The sequence below is a fragment of the Eschrichtius robustus genome, chromosome 16 (genome assembly GCF_028021215.1).
Source record: "Eschrichtius robustus isolate mEscRob2 chromosome 16, mEscRob2.pri, whole genome shotgun sequence".
Lineage (NCBI taxonomy): Eukaryota > Metazoa > Chordata > Mammalia > Artiodactyla > Eschrichtiidae > Eschrichtius > Eschrichtius robustus.
Window position 1 is genome coordinate 50,535,863 of NC_090839.1, and position 26,386 is coordinate 50,562,248.

At 57.4% G+C, this 26,386-nt stretch overlaps 2 protein-coding genes across 4 annotated transcripts in view; one reads left to right on the forward strand and one right to left on the reverse strand.

Moving 5' to 3' along the window:
• The window catches only part of RRBP1 (ribosome binding protein 1), a 58,263-nt gene extending 42,594 nt beyond the window's left edge, over window positions 1-15,669 (forward strand). Inside the window, exons 7-24 of one of the 3 annotated variants that reach the window (XM_068525076.1) lie at window positions 536-689; window positions 2,283-2,421; window positions 4,198-4,367; window positions 4,480-4,514; window positions 6,965-7,055; window positions 7,536-7,628; window positions 9,384-9,476; window positions 9,555-9,635; window positions 9,748-9,837; window positions 10,292-10,384; window positions 10,733-10,804; window positions 11,248-11,343; window positions 11,805-11,888; window positions 13,384-13,491; window positions 14,063-14,146; window positions 14,296-14,394; window positions 14,728-14,871; window positions 15,099-15,669. In XM_068525076.1, coding sequence (XP_068381177.1) covers window positions 536-689; window positions 2,283-2,421; window positions 4,198-4,367; window positions 4,480-4,514; window positions 6,965-7,055; window positions 7,536-7,628; window positions 9,384-9,476; window positions 9,555-9,635; window positions 9,748-9,837; window positions 10,292-10,384; window positions 10,733-10,804; window positions 11,248-11,343; window positions 11,805-11,888; window positions 13,384-13,491; window positions 14,063-14,146; window positions 14,296-14,394; window positions 14,728-14,871; window positions 15,099-15,140 — 1,768 coding nt within the window. In that variant the 3' untranslated portion in view covers window positions 15,141-15,669. The remainder of the gene's footprint in view (window positions 1-535; window positions 690-2,282; window positions 2,422-4,197; window positions 4,368-4,479; window positions 4,515-6,964; window positions 7,056-7,535; window positions 7,629-9,383; window positions 9,477-9,554; window positions 9,636-9,747; window positions 9,838-10,291; window positions 10,385-10,732; window positions 10,805-11,247; window positions 11,344-11,804; window positions 11,889-13,383; window positions 13,492-14,062; window positions 14,147-14,295; window positions 14,395-14,727; window positions 14,872-15,098) is intronic. The other 2 variants (XM_068525078.1, XM_068525077.1) reach the window with 2 other exon arrangements.
• Window positions 15,670-19,357: 3,688 nt separating this feature from the next.
• DSTN (destrin, actin depolymerizing factor) overlaps window positions 19,358-26,386 on the reverse strand; it is a 37,969-nt gene continuing 30,940 nt past the window's right edge. Inside the window, exons 2-4 of the mRNA XM_068525082.1 lie at window positions 25,170-25,477; window positions 22,556-22,632; window positions 19,358-20,534 (exon numbers count right to left, since the gene is read on the reverse strand). Of these exons, the coding sequence (XP_068381183.1) occupies window positions 20,425-20,534; window positions 22,556-22,632; window positions 25,170-25,477 (495 nt within the window). The 3' untranslated portion in view covers window positions 19,358-20,424. The remainder of the gene's footprint in view (window positions 20,535-22,555; window positions 22,633-25,169; window positions 25,478-26,386) is intronic.

Here is a 26,386-nt window from a genome sequence, read left to right on the forward strand (position 1 = left end):
GTCCTGTCAGTCGTATCTCCTTCCATCACTCCTGAACCTCCTCGCCGGCCCTGAGACTCTGCTCTTGTGCAGCGTTGAGGGGTCTCGTGTAAAATGCTGCAGCCTCTTTCCCTGCCTGGCTGCGGTCCAGTTGGCCGGTGAATCCAGCGTGTGGACTTGAACGGGCCGCTGGCCCCGGCCCTGCAGGCAGCATCCCAGGGCTCATTTGGGCCCAGATCAGCCGTGAGGAATCAGCCACTTCTGTCAGGGGCTCCGTGGGCTGCTTTAGTGCACATTTTGCCCTTGGCTTTTGCTGGTCCCTCCACCGTGCTTGTATGACAGCATCTTCAACAAAACACATCACACCCACGTGGCTGATTATATAGAGGGTCTCAGAGGGGCTCCAAGACTTGGGCAGCTACTTAAGAAAGAGCAGGTGCCCCGGAGGAAGGGCTCAGACCTCCGGTCCCATCTCCCTGGGCGGCTCTCGGGGCTGGCGAGAGCTGACTTGAGCCCTCTTCTGTCCGTCATGCGGGGGCTCCTGACTGTCTTGCAGGCAGAATGCAGAGCTGGCCAAGCTCCGGCAGGAGCTGGGCAAGGTCAGCAAGGAGCTGGTGGAGAAGTCGGAGGCCGCACGGCAGGAGGAGCTGCAGCGGAAGGCCCTGGAGGCCAAGGCAGCCGCCTTCGAGAAGCAGGTCCTGCAGCTGCAGGTGAGTTGGGGTGGCAGCCGCCTCGGTGCCCGTGCATCCTGCCCGCCAAGCTCTACGCACGGCCACCCTGGGTCCTCCCTTCTCAGCTGTGACTGTGACCGCAGTGGACCCAGGCAGGGCTGGGGCTGTAACCCTCGACCTTGGCCTTGTTAGTAGTGATACCTGGTCAGCATCAAGTGGATGCTTTCTGTGTGCCAAGCGTTGTTCTGAACGTTTATAAGCTTAACTCAGCTAATTCTCATTGTAACCTTATGGGGTAGATACTGTTATTATTTGTAATTTACCCAGAAGGAAATCGGAGGCACAAAGTTAAGCAACTCCGCCAGTTCACCCAGAGCCAGGGTTTGAGCCCCAGAGCAGTCCCAGAGCAGTCACCGTCCCACACTTGCCACACCTGTGGTGTCACAGCTCCGGCCGCAGCCAGGCCGGCAGGCGCAGCCTCTGGCTTCAAGGCCCGGTGGGTGTTCTTTCTTCTCAGCCTCTGGATGTGGCCCGGAAGCTCGTGTTTTCCCAGGGGGACACCTGTTGTCCGGAGGGAGGAAGACTGTCCCCTCCCTGCCCCATAGGGGCTGGGCAGCAACCAGTGGGGCCCCTCAGTCTCGGGGCCTCCCTGCTCATTGGCCCGACGAGTGCTGCGTCCCCCAGCTGGCCTGTTTCGGGGCAGGGTGACCAAGCGTGGGGCAGTTGTCATACCTCTGTGCGTGTAACTTCTCTGGAGGACAAGGAAACCCTGGAGACCCACACAGCTTTGCACCTGTTTCTGCTCAGTCACTGAAGCTCTCGGCTGTAGCACGTGGGGCAGTGGGGCTGTTTTATAGAAGGGACCAGAACGACAGACACGAAATTGTACGACTGACGTGTGTGTGCCTAAGAACAGGCACAGATAAAGTTTGGATTGGAGTTGAGATGGATAATTTGGTGTAAAGTAGGTCCACCCTGAGCGGTGAGATCAGAGCCCCTGGGGACGGCCTGGTGGTTATGCTCCGAAGGCTGTCGGGTGGCCCTGGTGCTTCCGGGGCTGGAGCCTTCACTCTGGCGCCCGGTTTGTCACCATCACTGTAGCCAGGAAGCCCCAGGCCGCAAGCGTCTCCTCCCTCTGAGGTCCCAGAGTCCCCGTGGTATTGACAGTGAGGCCCCGGATTTCAGAGCCTCAGGTTTCCCCACCTGTAATGTGGGTGTGGTGGTGGTACCTGTGTCTCGGGGTGGCTGGGGATTAACCACGCTGACACACACAGATGCCTTGCCCAGAACTGGTTAACAACCATGACCTTTACCAGGCCCCCTCGGGAAATCTCCAGCTCAGGCCGGACGTTTAGCTTGTAGGAAGCCTCTCCCTGTGCCACACTCAGGTGAAAATGGGGCTTTGCCTTTTTGGGACTGTCCTGCCTTCACCTGAGGCCTCTTCCCCGGGAGCCCGCTCTTCAGGGGCCAGGGTGGCCTCTTCTAGCAGGTAAACTGACCTGGAAATCCAGGAGGCTTATATAAGTCATCGGCACAGGATGGCAGGGTGTGAGGAGCTCTAGACGGCAGAGCCGGCTGAGGGCCCACCTCCTGCCGCGTCCTCCCGGCCCTCCTCCCTCTGCTGGCCCCCAGGCGTCTCACAAGGAGAGCGAGGAGGCCCTGCAGAAGCGCCTGGATGAGGTCAGTCGGGAGCTGTGCCGCTCGCAGACCAGCCACGCCAGCCTCCGGGCGGACGCCGAGAAGGCCCGGGAACAGCAGCAGCAGATGGCCGGTGAGGGCGGCGTGGGGGCCGGCTCCATGCGGGGGGCGCGGGCAGCCGGGACCCCTGACTCCCCACCCGTCAGGGGACGCGCCGGGGGTGCTCGGGGTCGGGCCTGGGCTCCGGAGGGCTGGCCATGGGGGGCGGGGCCCGTGGGGCGGGATATGGGGGTGGGGTGGGATATGGGAGTGGGCTCGAGGTGGGAGATGCCGCCACTTCGGCCTCACTTGCTGTGGGGCCCACGTGGAGCCGTGGTGCTCCTGGGGCTGCTGCTGGCCTTCTCTTCCAACCCAGTCAGGCCTGGAGGCCAGATTTGGAAGGTGGCTTTATGGTCCCCCTGTGCTCACAAGTCACCTTCTCAAACGGGAGGTGGTGACGAAACCCAGGGCACCAAGGGCCCTTGGAGAAGCAGGGCAGACCGTGCCGGTGAGAGCTCACCAGTACTTCTGGAGCCACTGCTGGGGGCTGAGCACTCCTGTGGGCTCCCGGGGCTTGGCCGGGAGTGAAGCAGCAGGCTTGGGGCCGTGTTCCGGCAGGAGAGACAGGCACAGTTGATGGATCCACGTCGACAGACCTCAAGTAGGCAGCGTGACCTAGAGCAGGTCCTAGAAACGGCAAGCTGTGTCTGTGAAGGGCCAGGCAGTAAATACTTTTGGCTTTGTAGGCCAAATGGTGTTTGTCACAACTGCTCAGCTCTGCTGCCACAGTGCAAAAGCCACCCTAGACAGACAGGCCTGGCTGCGTGCCAATAAAGCTTTATTTTCAAGAACAGGTGGCGGGCTGGGTTGGCCCAAGGGCCTAGTTTGCTGACCCCTGCTGTGATGGGCCAGGTGTGGCTTTGAGTGGTCAGGGGAGGCCTCTCTGGGGAGAAAGGGATGTTTACGCCCAAGGTCTGGATAATGGGAAGAGGCCAGCCTCACAGAAACCAGGAAGGGGCCCCTGAGAATGGGAGTGAACTTGAACTTGGCCTGTATAAGAAACAGACGCAGGTCAGCAAGCGAGACTGGAGAAGAAGGCAGTGGCTAGTGTGGGGTAGACGGGCAGGGCCGGGTGACCCTCCTTTGAAGAGTTCAGGGGCTGTGTGGAGTGATGAGGGGGCTGGGAGCGTGGGCAGGGCTGGCGGGATCCCATCTGCACTTCCGGATGCTCTGGCTCCAGGTGGGGACCAGGGATGGGGCCTTGCAGTCATCGGACCAAAGGCACCTGGGCTGGCCCCAGGCAGCCACGGAGGCGCTGGTGGATTCGGCAGGCAGTGGACATTGGATCCACAGGCCTGGTAGATGAGTGAGAGGTGGGGGCACAGGAAAGCAGAACAGCCACAGAGAGGGGACCAGGAGGCCTGAGCAGAGCTGTGGGTGGATGTGGCCGGCGGCTGAGCCCAGGCTCGGGGAGGAGACCAGGGCCGGGCCGCTGTTCGGAGTCAGACACACGTGGAGGACTTTCAGAGCCGTGGTGGGGCTTAGCGGAGGTCACCGAGGGAGGACACGCTGAGGCGCCCCCCTGCCCCTGGTCTCAGCGACGTGAGCCCATCTCCCAGAGAGCAGGGTTTTAGAAACTGCAACAGGAGCCCATTCAGATTTCCATCTTTTCCTGAGTGATCCGGGGGCATTCTGTTCTGCCCTAGTGAGTCCTTGAGAAGGAAGCCAGGCTGTGACTTTCTCCACCAGCTAACGGGACACCCAGGGGTCAGGGGAGTGCCTGGAAGCCCGCGGGCGTGCCCTGGGCAGCCTGGGGCGTCCGTGCCGGCCTTCGCCGCACCCCGCAACCCGCTGGCCTCCCTCCCCGCAGAGCTGCACGGCAAGCTGCAGTCCTCCGAGGCTGAGGTGAGGAACAAGTGTGAGGAGCTGAGCAGCGTCCATGGGCAGCTGGACGAGGCCAGGGCGCAGAACTTGCAGCTCACGGAGAGGATCTGCTCCATCGAGGCCCTGCTGGAGGCGAGCCAGGCCCGGGACGCCCAGGTCAGCTGCACTTCCTCCCGGGAGCGTCCCCACCCACCCCATAGGGGCCCTGCCCTGATGACTTGTCGTGCCAGGTGGTGTCGTGACTGCAGGGCTCTGTCTCTCGTTCCAGGCCAGCCGAGAGGAGGCCGACCAGCAGCAGGCCCGGTAAGAGGAGGCAGGGGCTGTGGCCTGGGTGCGGGGGTCCCAGGGAGGAGCCCTCTGAGAGGCCCTGCCTTTCCCCATTCCTCCAGCGACCTCGAGGACCAGGACGGGCTGGGCAGGGAAGAGGGCACATTGCAGGGAGCTCCTGCCTCGAGGAGCGAGGCTGTGGGGAGAGTGGCTGCGCCTCGGCAGGGGGATGGGCCTCTTGCTGTCCATCCGTCCATCCATGCATCCATCCATCCTTCTCTCCCCGGGAAGGACCGGCTGGTCAGGGTGTTCTCTCCACGTCCACAGGGCGAGGGAGTTTAGGGGCTGAAGTCGTAACCCAAACGGGAAAGTGGTTACCTGCCCAGAGTGGAGAACCTGGGAGGCTGCCCGGGCTTTTGCACAGGTCTGGGATGCGGTGTGGTTCACAGCTGACCAGGTCGCAGGGTTGAATGCCGGGTAACTTCAGTGGCCCAGCCCCAGGCCTGCTCGGACTGTGTGTTTGCTGTTGCTAAGACCTGGTGGGCTCCTCAAGCCAGGGGGCTGGAAGTCCTAGGACCGTTGGCTCCGGGTGTGTGTCCCTCAGCAGATGCCCATGAGCTCGGGGGGTTGGTCCTGGCTGCCGTGGCTGGGGGTCCCCAGGGCAGCCACGTGGGGTGAAGCGTGCAGGTGGTCGGTCATGTCCCGGGTTGTCCACTGACCAACCTCCCTTGTTCCGGCTGCTGCAGCCAGTGAGTCCCCTCCCCAGAGCCTCCCCAGGCCACGGCCCATGTTCCGTGGCCTTGGGCTCGGGTTTGGGGGCTGGGGAAGGAAGCCGGCCTCACGGAGGCCCCAAAACACCTTGCTGGAGCCTCAAGCAAACCCTCTCCGTGCACCTTTCCAGAAAGCTTGGGCAAACTTTATTTCTCATGGTACTTACCGGGGTAGAGAGGTTGTGTTTGTTTAGCGTTTTGCTTCTTGTATTTTAAGATCAGATTCTTGGACTGCACAGCTAATTACTAGTTACCTAAGTCATGTTGCAAGCAGGGTTGATTCTAGCTTTTTGCATCATGTAGATGTTTGGCAGAATTAGGGTTTTTTAAAATTTCCTTCTCAGACTGTTTATCTGGAAGTTGTGTCTAGGCCAGGCCATCGTGTTCTCGGGTGGAGATGAGTGATCCGGCCCCAGATGTTCTGGAACTCGGGCAGTAGCTACCAAGGGGGTGACTGTCAGCATGTCCTTGCCACCAGCCTGCTGTGCCTTCTTCCTCGGGGCCTCGTGCCTTTGGGGATGCTCTTGCAGGGGTGTGTGGGGGGCCACCTGGTGCGGAATGCCGGCAGCTTGAGGAGAAGCTGCGAGGGGTCCCAATGGAGCTTTGAGGGTGGGGTCAGGTTCTGTGGCCTGAAACCAACATCCAAGAAGTCGACAGCCGTCTTCAAGGCCACGTGCAAACGGTACTTAGAATGACAGTGAGATGGTGCTGGGGGCGTCAGGGCGGGCAGCGCGCACGGCCTCGCTGAGGTTGGTTGGTCCTCGTGCTCCTCCTTAGCGTGGTGTACTGCCGGCCCACGGGGAGAAATACGAACGTGTCCCCCGCCGGGGGCGTCCTCAGACGGGTTTCCTCCTGCTCCCAGAGGGGCCCTGCTTGTGCTGCTTCAAGTCGGCGTTGGCGGCTTCTGGATGTCAGCTTTTATGCGACCCCGGGGCTTCCCTGTCCTAAATCTTAACGTAGAAGGTGACGTATTAAGTGTCCATTTGAAGCGTCTTCCTCAGAACAGCCAGAGCAGTTCTAGAGCGTCCACCCCTCGCTTTCTGGGTGATGGGGTGGACGGAGCCGCAGGGCCTAGAGTCCGGAGAGAAGTGTGAAACGATGGCCCCCCCGGCCTGCCAGCCGCACACATCCGGGGTCGTCTCGGGCTGATTCCCTGGAGCCCGGGCGCAGGACTGAGGGGGAGCCTTCGGGTCTCAGCAGAGTTAGGTTTTGGACACAGGACGGTCCCAGCGCTGAGAGCAGGGGTGCACTTGATGGGTGTGCAGGCCACGGTGCCACCCGAGCCTCCGGCCCCGGCGTCCTCCGAGGAGGCCCGGCCCAGTCTCGAGGGCAGCTGTGGCCGCAGGAAAGGGCCAGCCGACGCGTGCTGCGGGACAGAGTGGGACCAGGCTCAGTTCACCAGAAGAAAGAGCATCTGAAAACCTGACTCTCCAGGGCGCGTCCCCGCGCTGGCCATTGTGGCAGCCCTGACCGCTGCCATCCCCGCAGCCACTGTCACCAAGTGGGACTCTGCTGGCCTCTGGGCCCCCAGCCCTCAGAGGAGGGGCCACGGTGGCTGCTGGGGCTCCCCTGAAGCCGGTGCCAGGCTTGGGGAGGGGACTGACCGCAGTCCCAGGCCCCACGGGTGTTCCGGAGCAGAGGAAGGGGCCCCGAGACAGGGCCTACGGGGGCCGCGGGCCCTTGGAGCCCGACAGTGACGCCGCCATCCCCCCTCAGCCTCATGGAGCTGGAGTCGCAGGTGTGGTGTCTGGAGAAGGAGGCCACGGAGCTCAAGGAGGCAGTTGAGCAGCAGAAAGTGAAGAACAATGTGAGTGTCGAGGGGCCTCTCCCTGTCCCTTCCAGCTGCTCCCCATGGTGGGCTCGGGGGTCCTGACTCCCACTGGGTCGGCTTGGTCACGTGGTCACCTGGCGTGAGGAGGGGGCTGTAGGGCGCCTCCTCTGCTGTGGGCGCATGGGAGCCTCGGCTGCGTCCCCCCGACCCGGGCTGTCCCCCCGGACCCCCCCCACACACACGCACGCACGCACGCACGCACGCGCGCGCGCGCGCCGTGCCTCCCTGGGCCTGGCTGGGCCAGAGCCGGCTGTTTGGTGGCGGACCCTCTTGCCACTGAAGAGCCGGCAGATCCCCGCCCCCCGCAGACGAGTCTCCCTGGGCCCCAGCCACCCGAGAGCAGCCTGGCGCCAGCGCTGCCCGGGGTGGCCTGTGAGGTCCAGGGACGGGTCGGAGAGGGCTCGCCCGCCCAGCGGAGACCAGCCTGGCTGTTGACTGTCTCCCCTCTCCTCCCAGGACCTCCGAGAGAAGAACTGGAAGGCGATGGAGGCTCTGGCCTCGGCCGAGAGGGGCTGTGAGGAGAAGCTGCGGTCCCTGACCCAGGCCAAGGTCAGCGTCGGCCTCGGGCTCGCCTCGGTCTAGCAGCTCAGCAGACCCCACAGACTGCGTGCAGGGCAGCCCCAGCCTCAGGGCGTCTCAGAAGTCCACCCAGGGCCCGGCCGCTGCATATTCCTGCCCACCCTCCTGCCCTCCTGCCGCGCATTTCTCCCCGAGATGCGGGGAGCGGTGAGCCCTTGTCTCCTGCTTCTCAGATGGGCCTTTTGCCCTCAGAGGCCATGGGGGCCCCGAGATGGTTCTGTGCGTGGACTTCGCTCGTGTTATTCTTCTCCCCTGATGTTTGTCTGCTTTCTCAGGCCCCCTGCGGTCCTGGCCCAGGGGCTCCGTGATTGAGCTTTGGGGGAAGGACAGTCTTTAGTAGCAAGCACTCAGGCCGAGGTCGGGGGAGCACGGGTGGGTCAGTGTCCGGGGCCCTGGCCGGGACATGGTCTGCAGCTGCAGCAGGAGCAGGCGGGGCCTCACCACCCGCTTTGGCCAGGCCTGCCCTCCCAGCCCCCCTCCCCGCCCCCAGTGCAGAGTTAATGTCTGTCCTGTTACCATGAGCCTTGCAGCAACTTTCACAAGCCTCCCAGGAAGCCTGAGGGTGTGTCAGATGAGGCCTCCGAGAGGCGGAGCTGGGGAGCCATGTGGAGCTACGCTTAGACTCCCCAGAAGTGACCTGGGCGCCTGGCTGGCCTTTCTGTGGCAAATGCAGAAGCTGTGACCAGAGGTGTCACCTGACTTGTTTGTGGTCACACAGCCAGATAAAAGACAGGGAGCTGGCCTCTGGGTCCTCGGCCCTTGCTTGGACTCCCATGACCGGGGCACCTGAATGGGGGTCACGAGGTCGGGGGCCCACAGCAGGCCACGGATCAGTGGGTGAGCGAGAAGGGTCGGCTTCTGAGACTCAAGTCCAGGCATGTGGTGCTGTGGTCAGGCTGGGCATCCATCTGCCGGCCATCCATCCCCCCCGCCCCCAAATCACATACAGAGCCTCACTCCCGGCCCTAGTCCGGGAGCTCCTAGTACAGCTCCAGGTCTCGGGCCCTGAGGGGCAGGCAGCAGCCTCAGCCTGCTGGGGATGGTGACCAGATGGGACTTTGAGCCAGAAATCTCCTGCCCCGCCCCCCTGCCCCCAGGGTGTTGGGGAGGGGTTATCTGTCCCCAGGGACAGTGCTGTCCTTCTCGGCTTTGCTTATGGCTCCTTCCCTCTTTCTTGGGCTCCTTTTTCTCGCGTGGAGTGGGAGCATCAGGGAGGATGGAGGGGGCTCTGGCCAGCGCGGCTGCAGCAGGGGGCCCAGGAGCTTTTGGAGGGCCGAGACCCCGACCTGCCTCATCCCCTCAGCACGTGGGAGCCCTGATCCTCCCGCCCCCAGGGTTGCAGGAGCTCCTGACCCTGGTGGCCGCACCTCTTCTCTGCGCTCCCCGCCCCCCATATGCACACGCTCAGAAAGACCTGAGCCTGAGTGTCTGCTGGGAGGTGTCCGCGAACCTGCACGTCCCGTAGGGGGTGCTGCCATCCCGCTTCCTTAGAGCTGAGTTTGTCTAAAGTTGGCCAGGCCTGGGGTGGGGTGGCCGGAACTTGACTGCTATGGTTAGACACACCCCCGCCCAGTCGGCCCCACGGAGCCACCATTGGTCTCCTCTGATCCTTGTCCCTCCCCTAAAGGGCTGAGGACGTGTTCCTGGGGTGAAACCCCCGCCCCCCCGGGGCTGCCCTAAGCTCCGTGGCTGACCACCCTCACGCCCCACCCGCCCCGCCCCCAGGAGGAGTCCGAGAAGCAGCTCAACCTGACGGAGGCCCAGACCAGGGAGGCCCTGCTGGCCCTGCTCCCGGGCCTCTCTGCCCCCACCCACCAGGTAGGAGGGGAGGCAGCTCCCTGGGGACCCCTGGGGTGGGGGGCACGTCCCGCCCGACCTTGAACATTTTTGTTGCAGGATTACGCCGAGTGGCTGCAGGAGCTCAAAGAGAAAGGCCCAGAGCTGCTGAAGCAGCCACCAGCGAACACGGAGTCCTCGGTGAGCGCGGCTGCGGTCGCTCGCGCCCTGCCCTGTCCGCGGGATGGAGGGTGCCTGGAGCCGGCCATCGGGTTTTGGCTCAGCAGGCCCCTGTCCTGCCCTCCGCCCTCAGGACCTGGCTGCCAAGCTGAGGGAGGCGGAGGAGACGCAGAGCAGCCTTCAGGCCGAGTGCGACCAGTACCGCAGCATCCTGGCCGAGACGGTGAGGCCTGGGCTCTGTGACCTTGGGCGAGTCATTGCCCCTCTCTGGGCCCAGTTTCTTTGGCTGAATGGTGAAGCGGGTGAGCTCAGGTTGAAGGTCTGGGGCACAGTCTGGGAACGGATAGGGCAGTGTTCGGCTTGAATCCGCTTTCCTGCGACTCCAGGGGCCACGCTCGCTCAGCCTCCCTCTGCGATGGCCGGTCCTGGGTTCCCCTTCCTGGGCCCCCCGTCTGGGCTGCTGAGGCCCACCTGGTGCAAACCCACCGGAGACGAGAGTCCTGACAACCTTGTTCGCACACCGGCCGGGGGCCCCCCTCCAGAACTGTACCCCCTCCTCCCGCTCTGCCGGCCACACTGGGATCCAAGCCGGGTGGTTGCGGGGGGTTGGCAGGAGCCACGGGGGGGTGTGCGTGGCGGGGGTGGCCTCCAGGCCCTGCTCAGTGCCGTCCCCACAGGAGGCCATGCTCAAAGCCCTGCAGAAGAGCGTGGAGGAGGAGGAGCAGGTGTGGAAGGCCCGGGTGAGCGCCGCGGAGGAGGAGCTCCAGAAGGTACGGGGCAGCCCCATCTCCCCAGGGCCCACCTTCCCTCGGAGCCCAAACTTCACTCCCTCAGAATGCCATACAATCCAGGGGCAACACCCACGGGGTCATCTGGGTCACTTGGGAGTCACGTTTGCTGGGTTTTGCTGATGCCACATACAGTGTCACTGTGGAACGACCGACAGCTGAGTCCTGGTCTCAAGGAGACCCCCCCAGCCCCACCCCCAGGAGGAGGCTGCTGCTTACACCTGGCTGGGGGGGCGAGGGCACCACAGGGCTTCCCGAGAGGTGGGGTGCATCCCGTGACGGACCCACGGGGCTCGTGCTTGACGGCGCCCCCCCCTTCTTGCTTTGTAGTCGCGGGTCACAGTGAAGCATCTCGAAGAGACTGTTGGGAAGCTGAAAGGGGAACTTGAAAGTGCCGATCAGGTGCGTGCGGGCGCTGTCCAGAGGGCTGCCGTCCTGCTACAGAGGCTCCTCTAGCGGCTTTCCTTCCCCGACCACGCGTCCCTGCCTGTCCTTAATGAGCCGTTATGACCTCGGGGTGGCTGGGCCCCAGTGCACCATGGCTTCTGCCGTGGCCTCATGAACCATGGGAGGGTTGCCGGGTGGCCCCGCCGCACTCCGCACCCTCCTTGCAAGTAAATCTAAAAGCTGCTGAGGTCTGAGAACACGTGCTGCCCCAGGGTGCCTCTTCAGGAGGTGTTTGGCCTGGGGGGCACCCCCCTGCCTGGCCTCAGTTGGCTCGTAGCCATCAGGCCACAGGGGCCTGTCTCAGCCCTTGTCCCAGGGCCTGGTGGCCCCATCGCCCTGCCCCGTGGCCCGTGCCCTCCCGCGGCCGGCTCGAGGCCCTTGATGGGTGTCGTGTCCAGGTGAGGGAGCACACGTCGCATCTGGAGGCCGAGCTGGAGAAGCACATGGCGGCCGCGAGTGCCGAGTGCCAGAACTACGCCACGGAGGTGGCGGGGGTGAGTGTCCCGGCGCGGGTGGGCCTGGTAGGGGCCCCGCGGCCAGGGCAGGGAGCAGCCAGGTCAGCCTGGCAGCGAGAGGATCTCTCTACCCGGTCTGGAGACACCATCTCTGCGGGGAAGGCATTTAAATCTGACAGTGTTTTCTGATTCGGGGAGCAGAGGGCACAAGCCTGGCATCCCCCGATCCTGGTTCGATCTCTGACTTCTGGCCTCGCTCTGCAAAAGACAGTCCATAAACATTTGCGAAGGCCTGAGACTAGCGTGTACTGAACATGATCCTTCCTCCGTCTTCAAAAAAGAGCAGAAGCTCCCGGGGGCCTGCGCCCACCCCTCCCCCACGCCCCGCAGGCTCTCCGGGTGGCGTATGTGGATGTGCTTGGTTGGGTGTGAGGTGCTGACTCACCGGAACTGGCTCTCTCTCCTTTTCTCCCACCACCCGGGTCTGTTTTCTGTCCAAGTTGAGGCAGCTTTTATTAGAATCTCAGTCTCAGCTGGATGCAGCCAAGAGTGAAGCCCAGAAACAAAGCGACGAGCTTGCCCTGGTGAGCGAACTGGTGTGGCCGGCGTGTGCCCTGCGGTCGGGTGTGTGTGTTTCTGCGTCCCGTCAAAGGGGACGTGTGCTGGTCTGTGCTTGGGCCCGATGAGGACGGCCCCTCACACGTTTGCTCCACGCTGCACACTGGGCCTGTGGCTGCCGGGACCACGGGGCTCCGGGTCTGCTCTGGGAGCTCTGGGGGGGGTCCTTCTGCCCCGTGGCCTTCTGTGGGACTAGGGTCCTTCCTCACCCAGCGGTGGCTCAGGTCAGGTCAGTCAGATCTGCGGTGTGCAGGGCGGCCTGCTCCACGCCGGGCGGTACCAGGTGACTCGTCCGCAGCCGCGCGGAGCTCCCAGCCACGCGGGGGCCTCTGGTTCTTCCGGTTTTCAGCCTTGATGTGTGACTCTGGTCCCCGCTCCTTGGCCGGCCTTATGGGGTGGGGCGGGGCTCCGGTTCCAGTACCAGCGCGTGAGGCCACAGACACGGTCCGTGTGATCTGCACGGTCTTTATTAAATCATGAGTTGGCTGTTAACACTGAGCCACCGGCAGGGGGCGGTGTGTGTGTGTGAAAAACGTTCGTGTCTGGCTTTCTACGAGGAGACTCAAGGTGTGGTCCGGGGGGCTGGCGTTCCCAAAGCAGCATCCACCAAGCAGCCCCCTTGCTGGGCGCACGCTCTGGCTCCCCGGGTGCCCCCTCCGGTCGTTCGGGCCTGATCGGGGACCATCGCCTGCGAGGGCAGGTGCCGAGTCTGAGGGTCACTCTCCAAGGCCATGTCCAAGCCGGGCCTGGGCCACATGCAGAGGACAGGCCCCGAGTTTCTCCTCGTCACTGGTCTCTGCGGTCTGGTGTTGACCTTTGGGGCTGTTGGCAGGAGGAAAGGACTTGGAGGGTCAGGCCCCACACACTTGGGGCGGCTCTGTCAGGGGCCCCCCCAGAGCCCCGCTGGGAACCTTCACCCAAGCTTTGTGGGTGACACTGCTGCACCTTCAGATTTGAGGCTCAGTGGTCTGGGGCTTAGGGCCCCCCAGCAGTGGAGCTCAGGGGTGAGGGGACCTTATGAGGTAAGAGTGTCAGCTCGTCGGGGACCCCACAAAAGGCCCTGACGGGGACCACATCCAGGAGGGCAGCGGGAGGCAGGTGGTGGTGTCCGCGCCGAGCCCACCGGCCGCCTGCCATCCTTCAGATTCCGTAGCCCCGTGCGTACCGTACTTCGGGGGTCATCTGGCTCCCGGCGGGGGGCGCCCCGCGCTGCTGGTCTTGCCATGGAGCATGTGCGTGGGGTCAGCCCGGGCCCCTCGGCCGCAGTTTGGCTCGGGTGAGGGCTCGTGGCGCTGGCTCTCCTGCCCCGGGGAACCTGCATGGGAGCCAACACAGGCCACAGCTGTCAGAGCAAATCCCCCGTGGGCTTCGGCCGCTGAGAGCACCTGCCGTCCTCCTGGGGGCCTGCGGGCGGGCGTGCGTCGAGCTACGCCAGGCACAAACCCACCCTCCCTGTTCCAGGTCAGGCAGCAGTTGAGTGAGATGAAGAGCCATGTAGAGGATGGTGACGTAGCCGGGTCCCTGGCTGCCCCCCCAGAGGCCCCCTCAGCAGAAGAGGACCCCGTCGAGGTTAGGGTGGTGAGCCTGTCCCCGGGTGTCCGTCACTGACCGCCGTGCGGGCCCCTCCACCCACCTGGAGGGCAGGGACGGCAGCCTCTGCTCCGGCTAACCTCCGGCCACTCGCAGCTCCCGGCCCCACTGCCCAGACGCCCGACTCCTCAGGACGCCAGAGTGGCGGGGGTGGGGGGGCGGCGGGCTGGGGCATCACTGGTGGGGCCCTTGCCCTCCAGACCCCTGATCCGGGCGGCGGCCGCCCAGAGCCTCGCTGGGGTGGGAAGGCCGCCAGGGCTCGTGCCAGGCCTAGGCTTCTCTGTCCTGGGGTCTCAGCACGAGGGCTGTGTCCACGTCTCTTCTCAGCCATACCAGCTTCCGTCCCCAGGGGTGAGGGCCCTGCCTCTCCCGGGGGGGGGGGGCTTCAGGCACACAGGCCTCCCCGCTCGCTTGTCCCAGGCAGGGCAGGGTCGAGGGGGCCCGGGGCACAGCCAGAAGATTTGGCCCCAGGTCTCAGGCTGCCCGGAGCCCTGGGCGCCCAGGAGGGTCCGCCCCAGGTTCCGAGCATGTTTGCGGTGTTTGCACGCAGCTGAAGGTGCAGCTGGAGCGGACGGAAGCCATCCTGGAGGACGAGCAGACGCAGCGGCAGAAGCTCACGGCCGAGTTCGAGGAGGTCAGGCTGCCCCGCGCCATCGGGGCTTCTCTGGGTCAGGGCAGCGGGTCTGGGGGTCGAGCCGCGTCCCGCCCGAGGGGGTTTCGCTGCACCATCGTCACCCGCCTCCTGTCCGCATGGGGCCTGACCCGCCGCCCCGCTCCGTCCAGGCTCAGCTCGTGGCGAGTCGGCTGCAGGGGGAGTTGGAGAAGCTCCGCTGTGCCAGCGCCCTCGGGTCCTCAGAGGCGGAGGAGGCCACGCGGCTCAAGGTGCAAGGCTACCCGCTGTCACCCCTGGAGGCCCCTCGGGCAGCGTCCAGCCTAATTTGGAGGCTGGCGAGGTCGGGGGGGATCCCTAAGTCTCCAGTGTCACAGCTGGAGGCCACCAGTCAGTGTGACGATTTCAATCAAGTGGAACTGAAACGGAGCTCCTCCGTCACCCTGGCCACAGGGCAGGTGCTCAGCAGCCAGTGCCCGACCCTGAAGCACAGCCCTGTGACCCGGAGGCCGCGTCCTCACACCCTCGGCCCCACGGGCGCAGCCAGGTGGCCTTCCTGCTGTGCGTCACGTGAAGGCTGACCCCTTCAACCCTTTGACCCACAGGAGAGACTAGAAAAAGAGAAGAAATTAACCAGTGACCTGGGACACGCTGCCACCAAACTACAGGAGCTTTTGAAGACGACCCAGGAGCAGCTGGCAAAGGAGAAAGACACGGTGAAGAAGCTGCAGGAGCAGCTGGACACACCAGTGAGTGCCGCCGGCCATCCCCTCGGGGGTTGGGCAGGGCTGGGCGCCCCGGGATGCCTGAAAGCTGCCCACGGGCCCCTCTCCTCCTGTCGTCCGCCCCTGCCAAGCCCTCGGGCGCCTCCTCCAGCCCCAGGGGCCTCTCAAGGTGGAAGGTGGTAGGTAGTTAGGGTGGTATAGGGACGAGGCCCCTAGGCCCAGCCTCCCCCTCCCCCGCCCTCTGTTCACAGGAGGCCGGCAGCAGCAGCTCGAAGGAGGGAACCTCTGTCTGAGCTTCCTGCGGAAAAAGAAGTCACTGTTCAACTTACCAAAATGCCTTACACATTCCTGACCAATAAACAAACCAACACAGCGTTATCTGGGCCCAACTTGGGTAGCTCTGAGAAGCCATAGAGACGAGAGTCTCTTAGCACCAGAAGTAGCTCTTCCAGACCCCCGTTTGTAAAAGAATCTTTGTCACATTCGATAAACACTATTCCCTAGGACCGGCCCTGGACCACTGGCCAGCAGACGCCAAAGCCCTCAGCAGCTGTGTGACAGACCCGGGTGTGTGCTAGGGGGCTGGGACCTTGGGGTGTGTATGTCAGTCAAGCAGTGCAATTGTGTCTTTTGTGGGGTTGGCGGTCGGGCGATGGGCGGTCCGGGTGGTGAGTCCTGAAGGCTGCAGCGCAGACTAGGGTCACAGCCCAGCGAGGCAGCAGCTCTCACCCCTGGAAGAAGTTGCCACCACAACTGACGTGTGACCTCCTGGGTGTTGATGCCATTAAAACCCGCGTGTCGCCCGGCACTTCAGGAAGAGAATGAGTGTGGTTTCTGGTCCCCACGCGCTTTCCCCACCAGGGCCCCGGCGCCCACCGGGCAGGATGAGGGAGCAGGGCCTGTGACACCTGGTGGCCAGATGCCCTATGGGCCCCACCCCGAGGAACTGAGGCGGTTGCCTAGCAGGGCTGTGGGCAGCCTAGGCTGTCATGTGAAGTGAGTTCCAGGAATGAACACGGACCTGGGCAAACATCCACGCTGCAGGAGGGCTGGCCCAGGGCGGGGGGGCAGCCAGCTGAACCTGGGGTGATCCTCGGACCCACTGTGTTCTGAGGGGCCCACAGAATCTCTGGTCAGGAGGTGTGTCAGGGGCTTTGTAAGGAACCTGGAGCTCAAGCAAAAAAAATGGATTTAGAGGCAGGGTGACAGGAGCAGTTGTACCAACCTAGGAACAGAAGGTGAATCAGAGCAACCCTGGGGGGTCTCGCTGGTACTTTCATCAGCTCAGTTCCAGGACCCATACGTAATCCTGGGAGAGGGGTCTGATGGGCTGAACTTAGACTGCAGGTACAGCCAGATGGGAGGGAGGGTGGTGCTCCAGGGAAAGCAGCTGAGTACTGGGGTCTCACCACCTGCTGGGGAAGCTCTGCATCCCATGCATCGCAGTAGCGGGTTTGACTCCCCTCGGGGGTGGTTGTCACAGAAGCCTCAGGACCTCGGGGAGGGAGAGATCAGGGTGCTGCCCAAGGCCCCACGCAAGCCACTGCCAGAGGCCGGGCAGTGCTGATCTCAAGTCTGCACAACCAAGACCTGGGCCTGGCTTTCAGGGGCACTTGGTACGCGGGCCACCTGGCCCTGCTGTGTGGCACTTGTATGTTGCAACTGTGTTGGGATCAGGGTGCTGGAAATTCTGGGATGGCTCCCCAGAGATGTGAGCGGAATCTGGAGTTCAGCATAGAGGCGTTGTCAGGAAGGAGGAGGGGTCAAGGCCAAGGGGACAGTGGTGCAGAGGCACACAGGTTGAGTGAGTGGGAGGGCCCTGTGTAGCCGGCTCATGAAGTCAAGGGTTCTGGACAGGAGGGCGCTGAGGGGGACAGTCATACCCGTCCTGGAACTCTGCAGGGGGCTAAAGTGGAGAGGGAGCCCACGGGACGCAGGACACAGGTTCTGGCCAGGAGCCCAAGCGGAAGTGACTGATGACACCTGACCCGGCCACAGGCCTGGCCACAGGCTTGGTTCTCAAGTGACATCTTTCAGTGCCCGTGGGAGGGGAACCTCCCCCATCCTGCAAAGAACCCTGCAGAAGTGAGAGTGGCTCCCCTGATGAAAGGCTGGGCAGGCTTCAGGCCCGCCTCTAACACCAGCCAAGGTCAGGAGGCCTGGGGAGGTCTGTGAGCTTGGAGCCCACGCCCAGCTCAAGACTCACCCTCCCGCACACAGGGACCTTCACGCAAGGGTAGGGGTTTGGGGCCGTTTTCTGGTGGGAAACAGGCCGGCCTCGTGCCCCAAACCAGGTCTCTGGCATCAGAGTGGCCACCGTGGGTCCAGGAGCCTGCGTTTCCAATAAGCTCCCCTCCCTCACCACACCAGCTGCAGAACTGAGGACCCTGATGCTGGGCAGAAGCCCCCTGAAGGCACGGGAATGGGTAATTTCCAGGAAAGAAGGCACAAGAGACCCTGGGGGTGCCGAGCTGCCGCCTTTGGGCTCCGTCCTCAGACCGCCTGGTGGGGCCCAGTGCCCCATCTGTGGGGACAAGGCGGCCCAGTGCAGGGTGAGCGCCACCCCCCACCCCCAGCCCTGAGGCCCAGCAGCAGCGGCTCCCGGCTGGCCGGCAGGGGGAGCCCACGGGCCTCGCTGTCCCTGGGCCAGGTCCCACCCTCGGGCTGGGGAGTGGGGCGGGCAGCTGCCCTCACAGACCCGGGCCGTGTCTCAGGCCCCGACAGGAGAGCTGGGAGCTCTGACAGCATCTGGTCCGAAGTCCCCCTGCAGAGGCTCCCGGGTTGACCTGAAGCTCAGGGTCACGAGGCCCATCAACATTCCCTCCAGACCCAGAAGCCCCGTCATGCTGGTGGCGGCTTTCTGGACTAGCGTGAGGGTCAATAAAACGCACAAACACCGGGATGCCTGGCCTGCAGGCAGGAAAGACGCAAGATCCTAGAAGCCACCAGACACTCCACAAACGCCTTCTCTTTGAGCTTCCTGCAGGTTTGGGGCCAACAGGACTCAAAACCCAAAAGAACAGTGTTGTTTTCCTTCCCGCCCCAAATCGAATAAAATCTCAGAACTCCAGATTTTAGAAATGAAGAACTCGCCAGGGGCGTGATGGGAATAGCTTAGGACCAGAAAACGAGACCTGAGCTGTCCAGCTGTGCCGCCCATGAGCTGTGTGACCTTAGACAAGTGACTTTACCTCTGGACTGGCTACTGAGGCACTGGCTGCAGGCTCAGTAAGTCCCCTCCTGCTGCCCCCCCCCAGCCAACCATGCAGTGTCCCTTCTTCCAGCTGCAGCCCGGCTGGAACTTGGTCTAAAGACTGTTTGCACGTTTCACAAGTGCCCCAAGTCGTGACAAAGTGATGAGTCTGCCCTTGGGCATATCCAGGCTCTGATCGTCCAAAGGGCACGAACTGGTGAAGAAACAGAAGCTGCACTTGTGTGTGTGGACCAGCCGGCACTCTGAGGAGTTCTAAAAAAAGGAAACCACTCGACTAGGCCTAATCTTACTGAGTCACTGTGTTCACTGTTTTCTCAGAGATTAATATTCTCTGAGTAACAAAGTTCACAGTCAAGCTCTGAACTTCTGTTAGCAGTGGCTTTATTTGCTTCTTCCTCGGGACAAAAGAGTAATGATTAAATGAACCCTAAGTCAGCTTTCCACACACACTTCTGCAATGTGTTAACACTTATAAAAGTGTAAATGTGTTGAAAGCAGAGAATACCTGTGGTTTTATTCCTCACCAATGTCAGCTGAGGTCTCAAAACTCTAATTTTGCAGCAGAATTACCTGGAGTGCTGGTTAGCAGGCTTCTTGGGCCCCAACCTCAGGAATCCAAAAGTTCCCCTAGGCAGAGATATAAGTGACTATTAGCATTTCCCAATTTCTGGAGTCAAGTGGAGCGCTGGGAGCTGCTTACATCACATCACGTCCCTGTGCTCGAAACCCTCCCAACGGCAGCCCCCCCCCGCCCCGACATACCTGCACGGAGGAGCGGTGCAACTCATACAGGTGGGGCCACACGTCACAAGGTGAAGCCACAGAAAAGACCTTCTCCTTCTAGACTCCTGGCTCTACCTACAAAGCTGATTCTTGAAAAGGGCAGTCTTGGGCCCGCAGAGCTTCTCGGAGGCCTGTTAATGTACTCTCACTAAAAGCGCTGCTTTGCAGAAGAGAAAACAAATTCAGGATGAAAGAATGACAAGCAGCTTATCGGTAAACCAGTAGCCAGCACTATTTTCTAGATAATTTTGAAAGAAGTACTTTGATCAAAGCGTATCCTTTTTTGGCTCCCAAATAAATCAGAGAGGAGACAAAAGCCCGGCATTTGGATAAACATTTGGAATAAGAGAAAGACTCCCAACTTTTATACCAACTTTTTCATTCAATCAGAGGAGGAGGGAGCTGTGGCCTTAACGCTAATTGTCTGAAATACCCAAACCTCCACACCTAACCCCACACATGGAAGGCAAAATCCTTTATCCCCAATTCAGCCATGAATAATTACACGAGAGAGAAATTAAAAATGCTTCCTTTATTACATAAAGCCAGTACTGCTACTTCTAAATTCCACTGTTTGTGCATCTCTGTGTTGTTCAGTGTTACACCTGTGATGTGAAAGGCAGTCACTTCCAGGTGTCCTCAGCGTGCTTCCCGCGGCTGTCGACCGTCACACCTGCTCCCCGCGCTTCAGACAGTCGGCAAACTACTCTAGGAAATTAAGAAGCTTGCCCAGGCCCCAGAGTAAACATAATGTTCTTCCAAACCTTATTGTACCGGAAGCAACACAGTTCTGAAGGAGACACAATTAAAGACATCCCGGTATCCCAGTCTGTCAATACACCACCTCACCATTTTCATCAACAAAGTGGATTACACTGGAGCCCTAATTTGCATTATAATTCGTTGTTACAAGACAGTGCACATTCTCCAGATTTCCAAGATGCAAGGTCACTCTCAGAACAGCCTCCCGACTAGACCAGCGAACAGCTGCAGGTGCAGGAGCTGCTTCCTGTGTGCCAACTACGTGCATAAAGTAGTGCTGTGCAAGATCAGTGCTGGTTCTAAGCAGTCTCCACCACACGTCTGGTAGAATCTTACATAGTTAGTAAGTACATTAGTGCTGTTACATGTTGTGAGGAGAATTATTTTCCATTATTCAGTTTAGCTCAACAGAGTAAAAAGAATTTGGGCCAAAATTATAACCAGATTATGACCAATTCTCTAAGCAAAAGAAACAAAGTAACTGCTGAGGTTAATGAAGATGCAGTAATTCTCTTCATGTGGCCTTGGACTGTTTTGTGAACTGCACTATTAAAAATCATAAGCTTAACAAAAATCTTTACAAGTCAACTAATCAAAACAGGCATTTGGCCAGTAAGAATTTAATTTCACACCAATACAACTTTCGAGTTTAGATTTATTTAGGGCCATTTGCACATGTTCATGGAATAGTTTACCCTAGCAAATGACAAGACAGCTCCCCTCAGCGAGTCCCTGGCCTAAACGTATCAGCTTTACTTACATAGCAAAAGGATAACATTAAACACGGAAGCTTTCAGTTTGTGGCACTGAGTGATGGTCTACACAGGGCATCCTTCAAAAGCTACAATTAAGGATCCACCTAGCTTTTCAGCAATACAAGCCCGATTGAGGTCTTCTGGCCCATTTGCTTGACATTCATGTTTTATGCCTAGAGAGGAAAAACAACAATTCTATTTAGAATTATGGCAGTAGCTTACCTATTTCTCTAAGGTATCAAACCGTTTTAAACGACCAGTTCAAACATGGGCGGGGAAGCCGTGGCATATACAAACCACGGGATACCACACAGTGATGAGCACCCTGTAAGCACACGCATCACCACGAATGACCCTCACAGACTAATGCTGACAAAAAGAAGGCAGACTTAATAGCGTATGTTCTAGACGGTTCCACTCGTATAACACAAAATCAGCCAGAGCTACCTTGTGCTGTTAGGAGCCAGGGGACTGGTGTCCCTGGGGGGAAGAAGTAGGGGCAGTGGTGTGAGGAGGGGCACCAGGAAGGCTTCGGGGCGCTGGTCATTAAACCAAGAAACAACCGTAATTCACGTCCGCTTTTCTACAGATTTGCTGTATTTCAACAAGTTAAAAAGCAGGTCTAGGAATAATTTTTCTTGGTTTTTGAAATATACATAAACATATGAATTTGATGTTTTGATTGTACAGTGGATTTAGTCAACTGAATTGAGGAATAGGAGCACTTACAAATGGGATCACTTCTGCTCTAGAAAACAGGTCTCCAGTGGCACCACACAATACATCTAAGAAATCTATCACAATGAAGACTATGTGAGATGTTTTACTGATCACCCTCTCATAAAAATTACAACACCACACTGCACAAAAGGAGCTCAATTATGGAATCGTATACAGTAGCTTCTCTGTAAACAGCTACTCTCTTTTAAACAGCTGCACTTTCTGATTTTCCATAATTTTAAGACCATTTCTTAAGCTGCTGAAAGCAGAGCAGGTCAGCTTTTGGACCACCCAGGACTGACTGGAGAAAGCCAGCGATGGTTTCACCAGGAAAAAAGGCACCAGGGAGACGGTCTTTCACGTCAGCAGATCAAGTCCACGGAGCAGCTCCTTTACTGGAAGGCACCGCAGAGCGAGGAGGAGGAATCCACTCCGACGCCCTCTGGGGTGCCCTGTGCCGGTGCTGGAGCTAAGGGGTCACATCAGAACACCAGTTCCCCGGCCGGTGCACACACTTCTAGGGGGCAGCCCGACACCAAACCAAGCACACGAGGAGCCTGACAAGGACTGCATGATGCAGGAAAGGAAGCGAGAATTTTGTTTCCCCAAGTTAAACAAGCTAGGGCAAACCTGATCTACTACAAGAATATAAAGATCAGTCACAGTAAAACAAACAAAATGAAAACGACCCTAGGCCAAGCCCTTGTGACCGCAGCTCTCCCAGCTGTCTGCAGCAGCCACAGCAGGAAGGTAGGGGGCCACCTCTTCTACTGTGCACCTCCCGTTCACCGCTGGGAGAACCCGGCCCGTGGAGGTCACACAGCAGTCAGACGACAAGCTTAGCCCTCAGCGGGCTAAGGGCACTTGCCCCACGCTCTGTCCATCATGCCAACATCTCCTCCTGGCTGGAGACAGTAAGTGCGTCCAGGCCATCTCATCAGGATCCCACTCACCCAGCGGCAAGTCAAATATAACTGGCCAGCCCAAGGACTGAGGCCACTTTCCTTTGGACACAGATGAGTCTATAACCTAAAATCATACCATTCCAAAGAAAAGCCAGCGACAAGAGCAGCCCTTCCCATTTATGAACATTTCCTTTGTGCAATTTTGTTCTATCAACGACATTCAGAGGCAACAGCAAATTTATTACTTAGTATGACCAGTTAGTCCCTACCTGCTACGTGAGAAACTTGACAGCATCTCAAACTAGTTTCACACCAGCCTGAACAGGAGTACACACACAGCGTCGAGGGAACAGAATATCGAACACAGGCCTTTCGGCCCAGGGTGGCCTGCGCGAGGCAGAGACGTGCAGAAAGCCAGGTCAGCCTCCAGGGTTTTCCTCTAAACAAGCAGTGATGCCCTCCTCTGTGGTCGGGGCCCTCCAAGGAGAGTAAGGTGTTTCTTAGAAAAGGTGGTCCCCATGCCAGGGCTCACAACACAGCCGAATACCTGGAAGTCAACTAGACCTTACCTTGAAATTTCTTTTTGATCGCATCCTTGGAGCTCGCATAGATCATTTTACTTTTCAGAGGTGCTAGTTCTGGAGCCCTGGATACAGAAGCGCCAAAGAAGAAAAACACTGGTTTAGAGAAAGTTCAATTTACATCTTGTTAAATAAACATCTGCAGCAGTGGGCAGGGAGGGTCCTCAGAATCTTCTGGGAGAGCTTCTCTAACTACACAATTTTTCCATTTCCGCTCCTCGGGCCGTGGTGGCTGAGCATATACAGAATAACTCAGGTTGACCAAGGCGGGAAAAAAGTCGAGGACCAATGATCAGAAATCAGTTAATGGCGCTAGAATAAAAGAAGCAACACTGGATAATTCACTGTATGACCCAACTGTTTTCTTGAAGATAATTGTTTTTCATTTGTATCAATAAAGGCTTGAGTTCAGGCTAATAACCACCATCTTTGTATGAGGTTTTTAATACTTTCTGGTGGAAAAGTTTCAAAATACAGAAAAGTACAGAGAATAATCTGTAAGTCAAGTATCTGCCACCCAGAATTAAGAAATGCTAGCAATTTTTGCTTCAGGTTGTTTTCTGGAAAAGAATGTATATAAAGTCCAAGTCCCCTTACTGCCCCTGCCCACCCGGTCCCTTCATTCACATCTGTTCCAGCAGCAAATTCTGACCTCAGGCACTCGTTTTCCATCTCAGTCTAACATAATAAAACATGTCACAAGGATTTCTTTTTCTAAGCTTAATGGCAATTCAGCAATCATTATGTCTTAATTGTTAATATAACTATTACCTTGTATTTACAAAATTTTTAGTGCCTCCCCCTCTTGAATGAATACTGGAAGCACAGCATACGCTTTACCATGTTCTTTACCAGCAACGTTGAAAGTAACAGAAATACTAACAATGCACAGAAAAATCTCACCTACTCAAGCTGCACATCTATGAATGCATTGTCTCTCACTATACACCAAACCTCAGGCCTGCCTGCACTCCACACCACCACGATTCCATTTAGCTGCCATATTTCCAGGACGTTCCACAGTCATGAACACCGTGGCCCGGTGGGGCCCTCACCTAGTCTGCCGCCCACACAGCGGGCTGAGTCTCTTCTTGGGAACAAGGCGAAGGGCAGTTTCTCGGTCTCTCAGCGCATATTCCTCACAACTCTGAGGTCCAAGGAGGGAGGCAAAGCCACAACAAGGACCTCAGATGCACCAGCTACAAAATTAAGTGGGTGCTTTTCTTATGCAAAATAGGTCAGGGACAAAAATAGCTTTAGCTGTTCTGATTTTACTCTAACCAGATCTTTAAAATACTTGAAGTAAGAGCCGTTCCCTGGGCCCTAAACAGAGCCTGTTATGGAAAACTCCTATAAGGTTTTAACTTTCTTTTAAAAAGTAATAATGCAAAAATAAGACACACTGCACTAACACTGAATCTTCTCTTCTTCATTCTACTTTTATTTTCCAAATGTTTTTTAATAAGGATGTATCATTTTCATAGTGGATAAAAATCCAGGATAAAAAATAGTGCAAATGAAGGAAATATTAACCAATTTAAAAGCTTAAACCTTTACCTGCCATATCTGCCATTCAAGAGTAAATCCCAGAAGAGCCAGGGCTTTAGCTGTTTTTTTCACAGCTATTTTTCCCAGCCCTAACACAATGCCTGGCATGTAGCAGAAATAAAAGTTTAAAGGATGCACCTTCATTCAACATGCTCAGTTTTAAGTCTCACTACTATCTTTATGCACTTGTGTCTGTGGCCGCCAGGCTCCTTCCACAGTGAGCGCCCAATATGCGCATCTGACCTCACCAGGTGCAGCCAGGGCTGCAGGGACTGAGCCGAGGCCTAGGGGTACATTCCCTGAGACCTGAACTCTTTGACTTCCCAGCCCCATGGTCCCACGTTGTTGGTGGCACACAGCTGAGAGTTAAGCCCCTCCTTGCCTTGCCCGGCTCAGGCCAGAGTCCAGAGGACACTCACTCCCCCCAAATCAGAGGCTGTTACCACTTCCCCCTTCCCCTTGGAAGCCAGAGAAGATTCTCACTGTGTAAGAATTCCATATCAAGGAATGTACTACATACAATACAATTAGATGAGGAATATATGGTGACTTTTAAGTCAAGCTTAATCTCAAATATGAACTTACTTGAAAAGACCAGAATAACTAATTTAAACAGCCTTTTAAGGCCATGTAAGTCACTTTATAGCACAGTATCACTATTTACAGCAACGCTGTCCAATAAATAGAGTTTTCTGCAGCGAAGGAAATGTTCTGTATCGGTGCTGTGCTACCTAAAAAGGTAGCCACTAGTCACATGTGGCTACTGAGCATTTGAAATGTGGTGATTCAACTGAGAAACTGAACTTCAGACTTTAATTTCAACAGCCCCAAGAGGCTAGTAGCTACCCTACTGGACAGTGTGAACGCAGAGCAAATTCCAGCTGGAGGCCACGCCAGCACCAACTTCAAAGGCAGCAAGCCACAGAGGCACAAGTGAAGTGGGAGGCTGGTTCCTGGCAGGGCGTGCTGGAGACGAATCTGGTGAGGTGCTAAGCTAACAGTAAGAGATTAACTCTGAGATTCACAAAGGTTCAATATTTCTAACAACGCTTACCACAAAAAAAACATCAACTCCTCTTTCCTGGATTCCTTTGTTTCGAAGCTTGCATCATACAAAGCATAGCGACAATCTTTTTCAGGAAGCATTCCCACAAAATGCTTGAAAGGATCAGTTATGGTTACACCGATATCTCCAACCAAGATCTCTTTGCCTTCTTCTACAATGATGCACTTTTTGTCTGCACTGAGACAAAAAATGACAGCTTTCTTTCTTTTCTTGATTTCTTCTGGTGTGGAGCACTTCCGAACTTTCATGTCATAAAAAATGCGACATACTTCATCAGCAACTTGCACTCCTGAGGCCTAGAATGAGAAGGGGAAAAAAATCATAAGGAGGCTTACAGTTTTTATCATGCAAAACACTACGTAACTTCTGGTTTACAGACTGGCATACACTTAAATTTTTTAAGGTATATTTACCATCTAATAGGAAGACTAGAAAATCTGGGCTGCAAACACTAATTTCAGTCATTAAACTTTTAAAAAGATTACCTATCTAAGCCATTCATCACTCTTATGCGGGAGTAAGGGAAGATTCAGCCACAGCCGCTCCTCCAACCCTGAAACCTGGAAAACAGTGCTTTCTGGGGTGCTGAATTAGTTTCTTCTTACACAGGTTTACTCAGAGCCCTGACTGGGGCAGTCATCGCCCCAGTTTGGGTGTTAACAATACCCGAAATTCTTTTCATAACGAATAATAGATGGTCAGAGTGGCTGGGTTGGGAAAATTCCACTCCTACAGCACATCCTTTGCTAATAAAAGAACTGAAAGGTCTTTGTTCTACTCACATGTCAAAATTATATGATTAATATCCAGTAACATATCAGTCACATACCTGTAAAATTTCATTTATAAAATCTCCAAGTTTTAAATTAAAATTAGAATAAATGAGACTGCTAGGAGACTAGATCATTACCGTTCCCACCGCAAGAAAAGAAATGATAATTATGTGATGTGATAGAAGTGTTAGCTAACCTATGGTGGTAATCATATTGCAATATATAAATGAAGCAAAAATCAACACCTTGTAAACCCTAAGCTTACATAATGTTATATATTGATTATATCTCGATTAAAAATAAATAAATATTTACTGCTATAACAACGAGGATAGCTTAATTTAGGATTATACTGACTACAGAAAATAACCTTTTACCATGTTATACTTGCTATTCCAAAATGAAGAAGTGGTTACATAAGATCTTGATAAC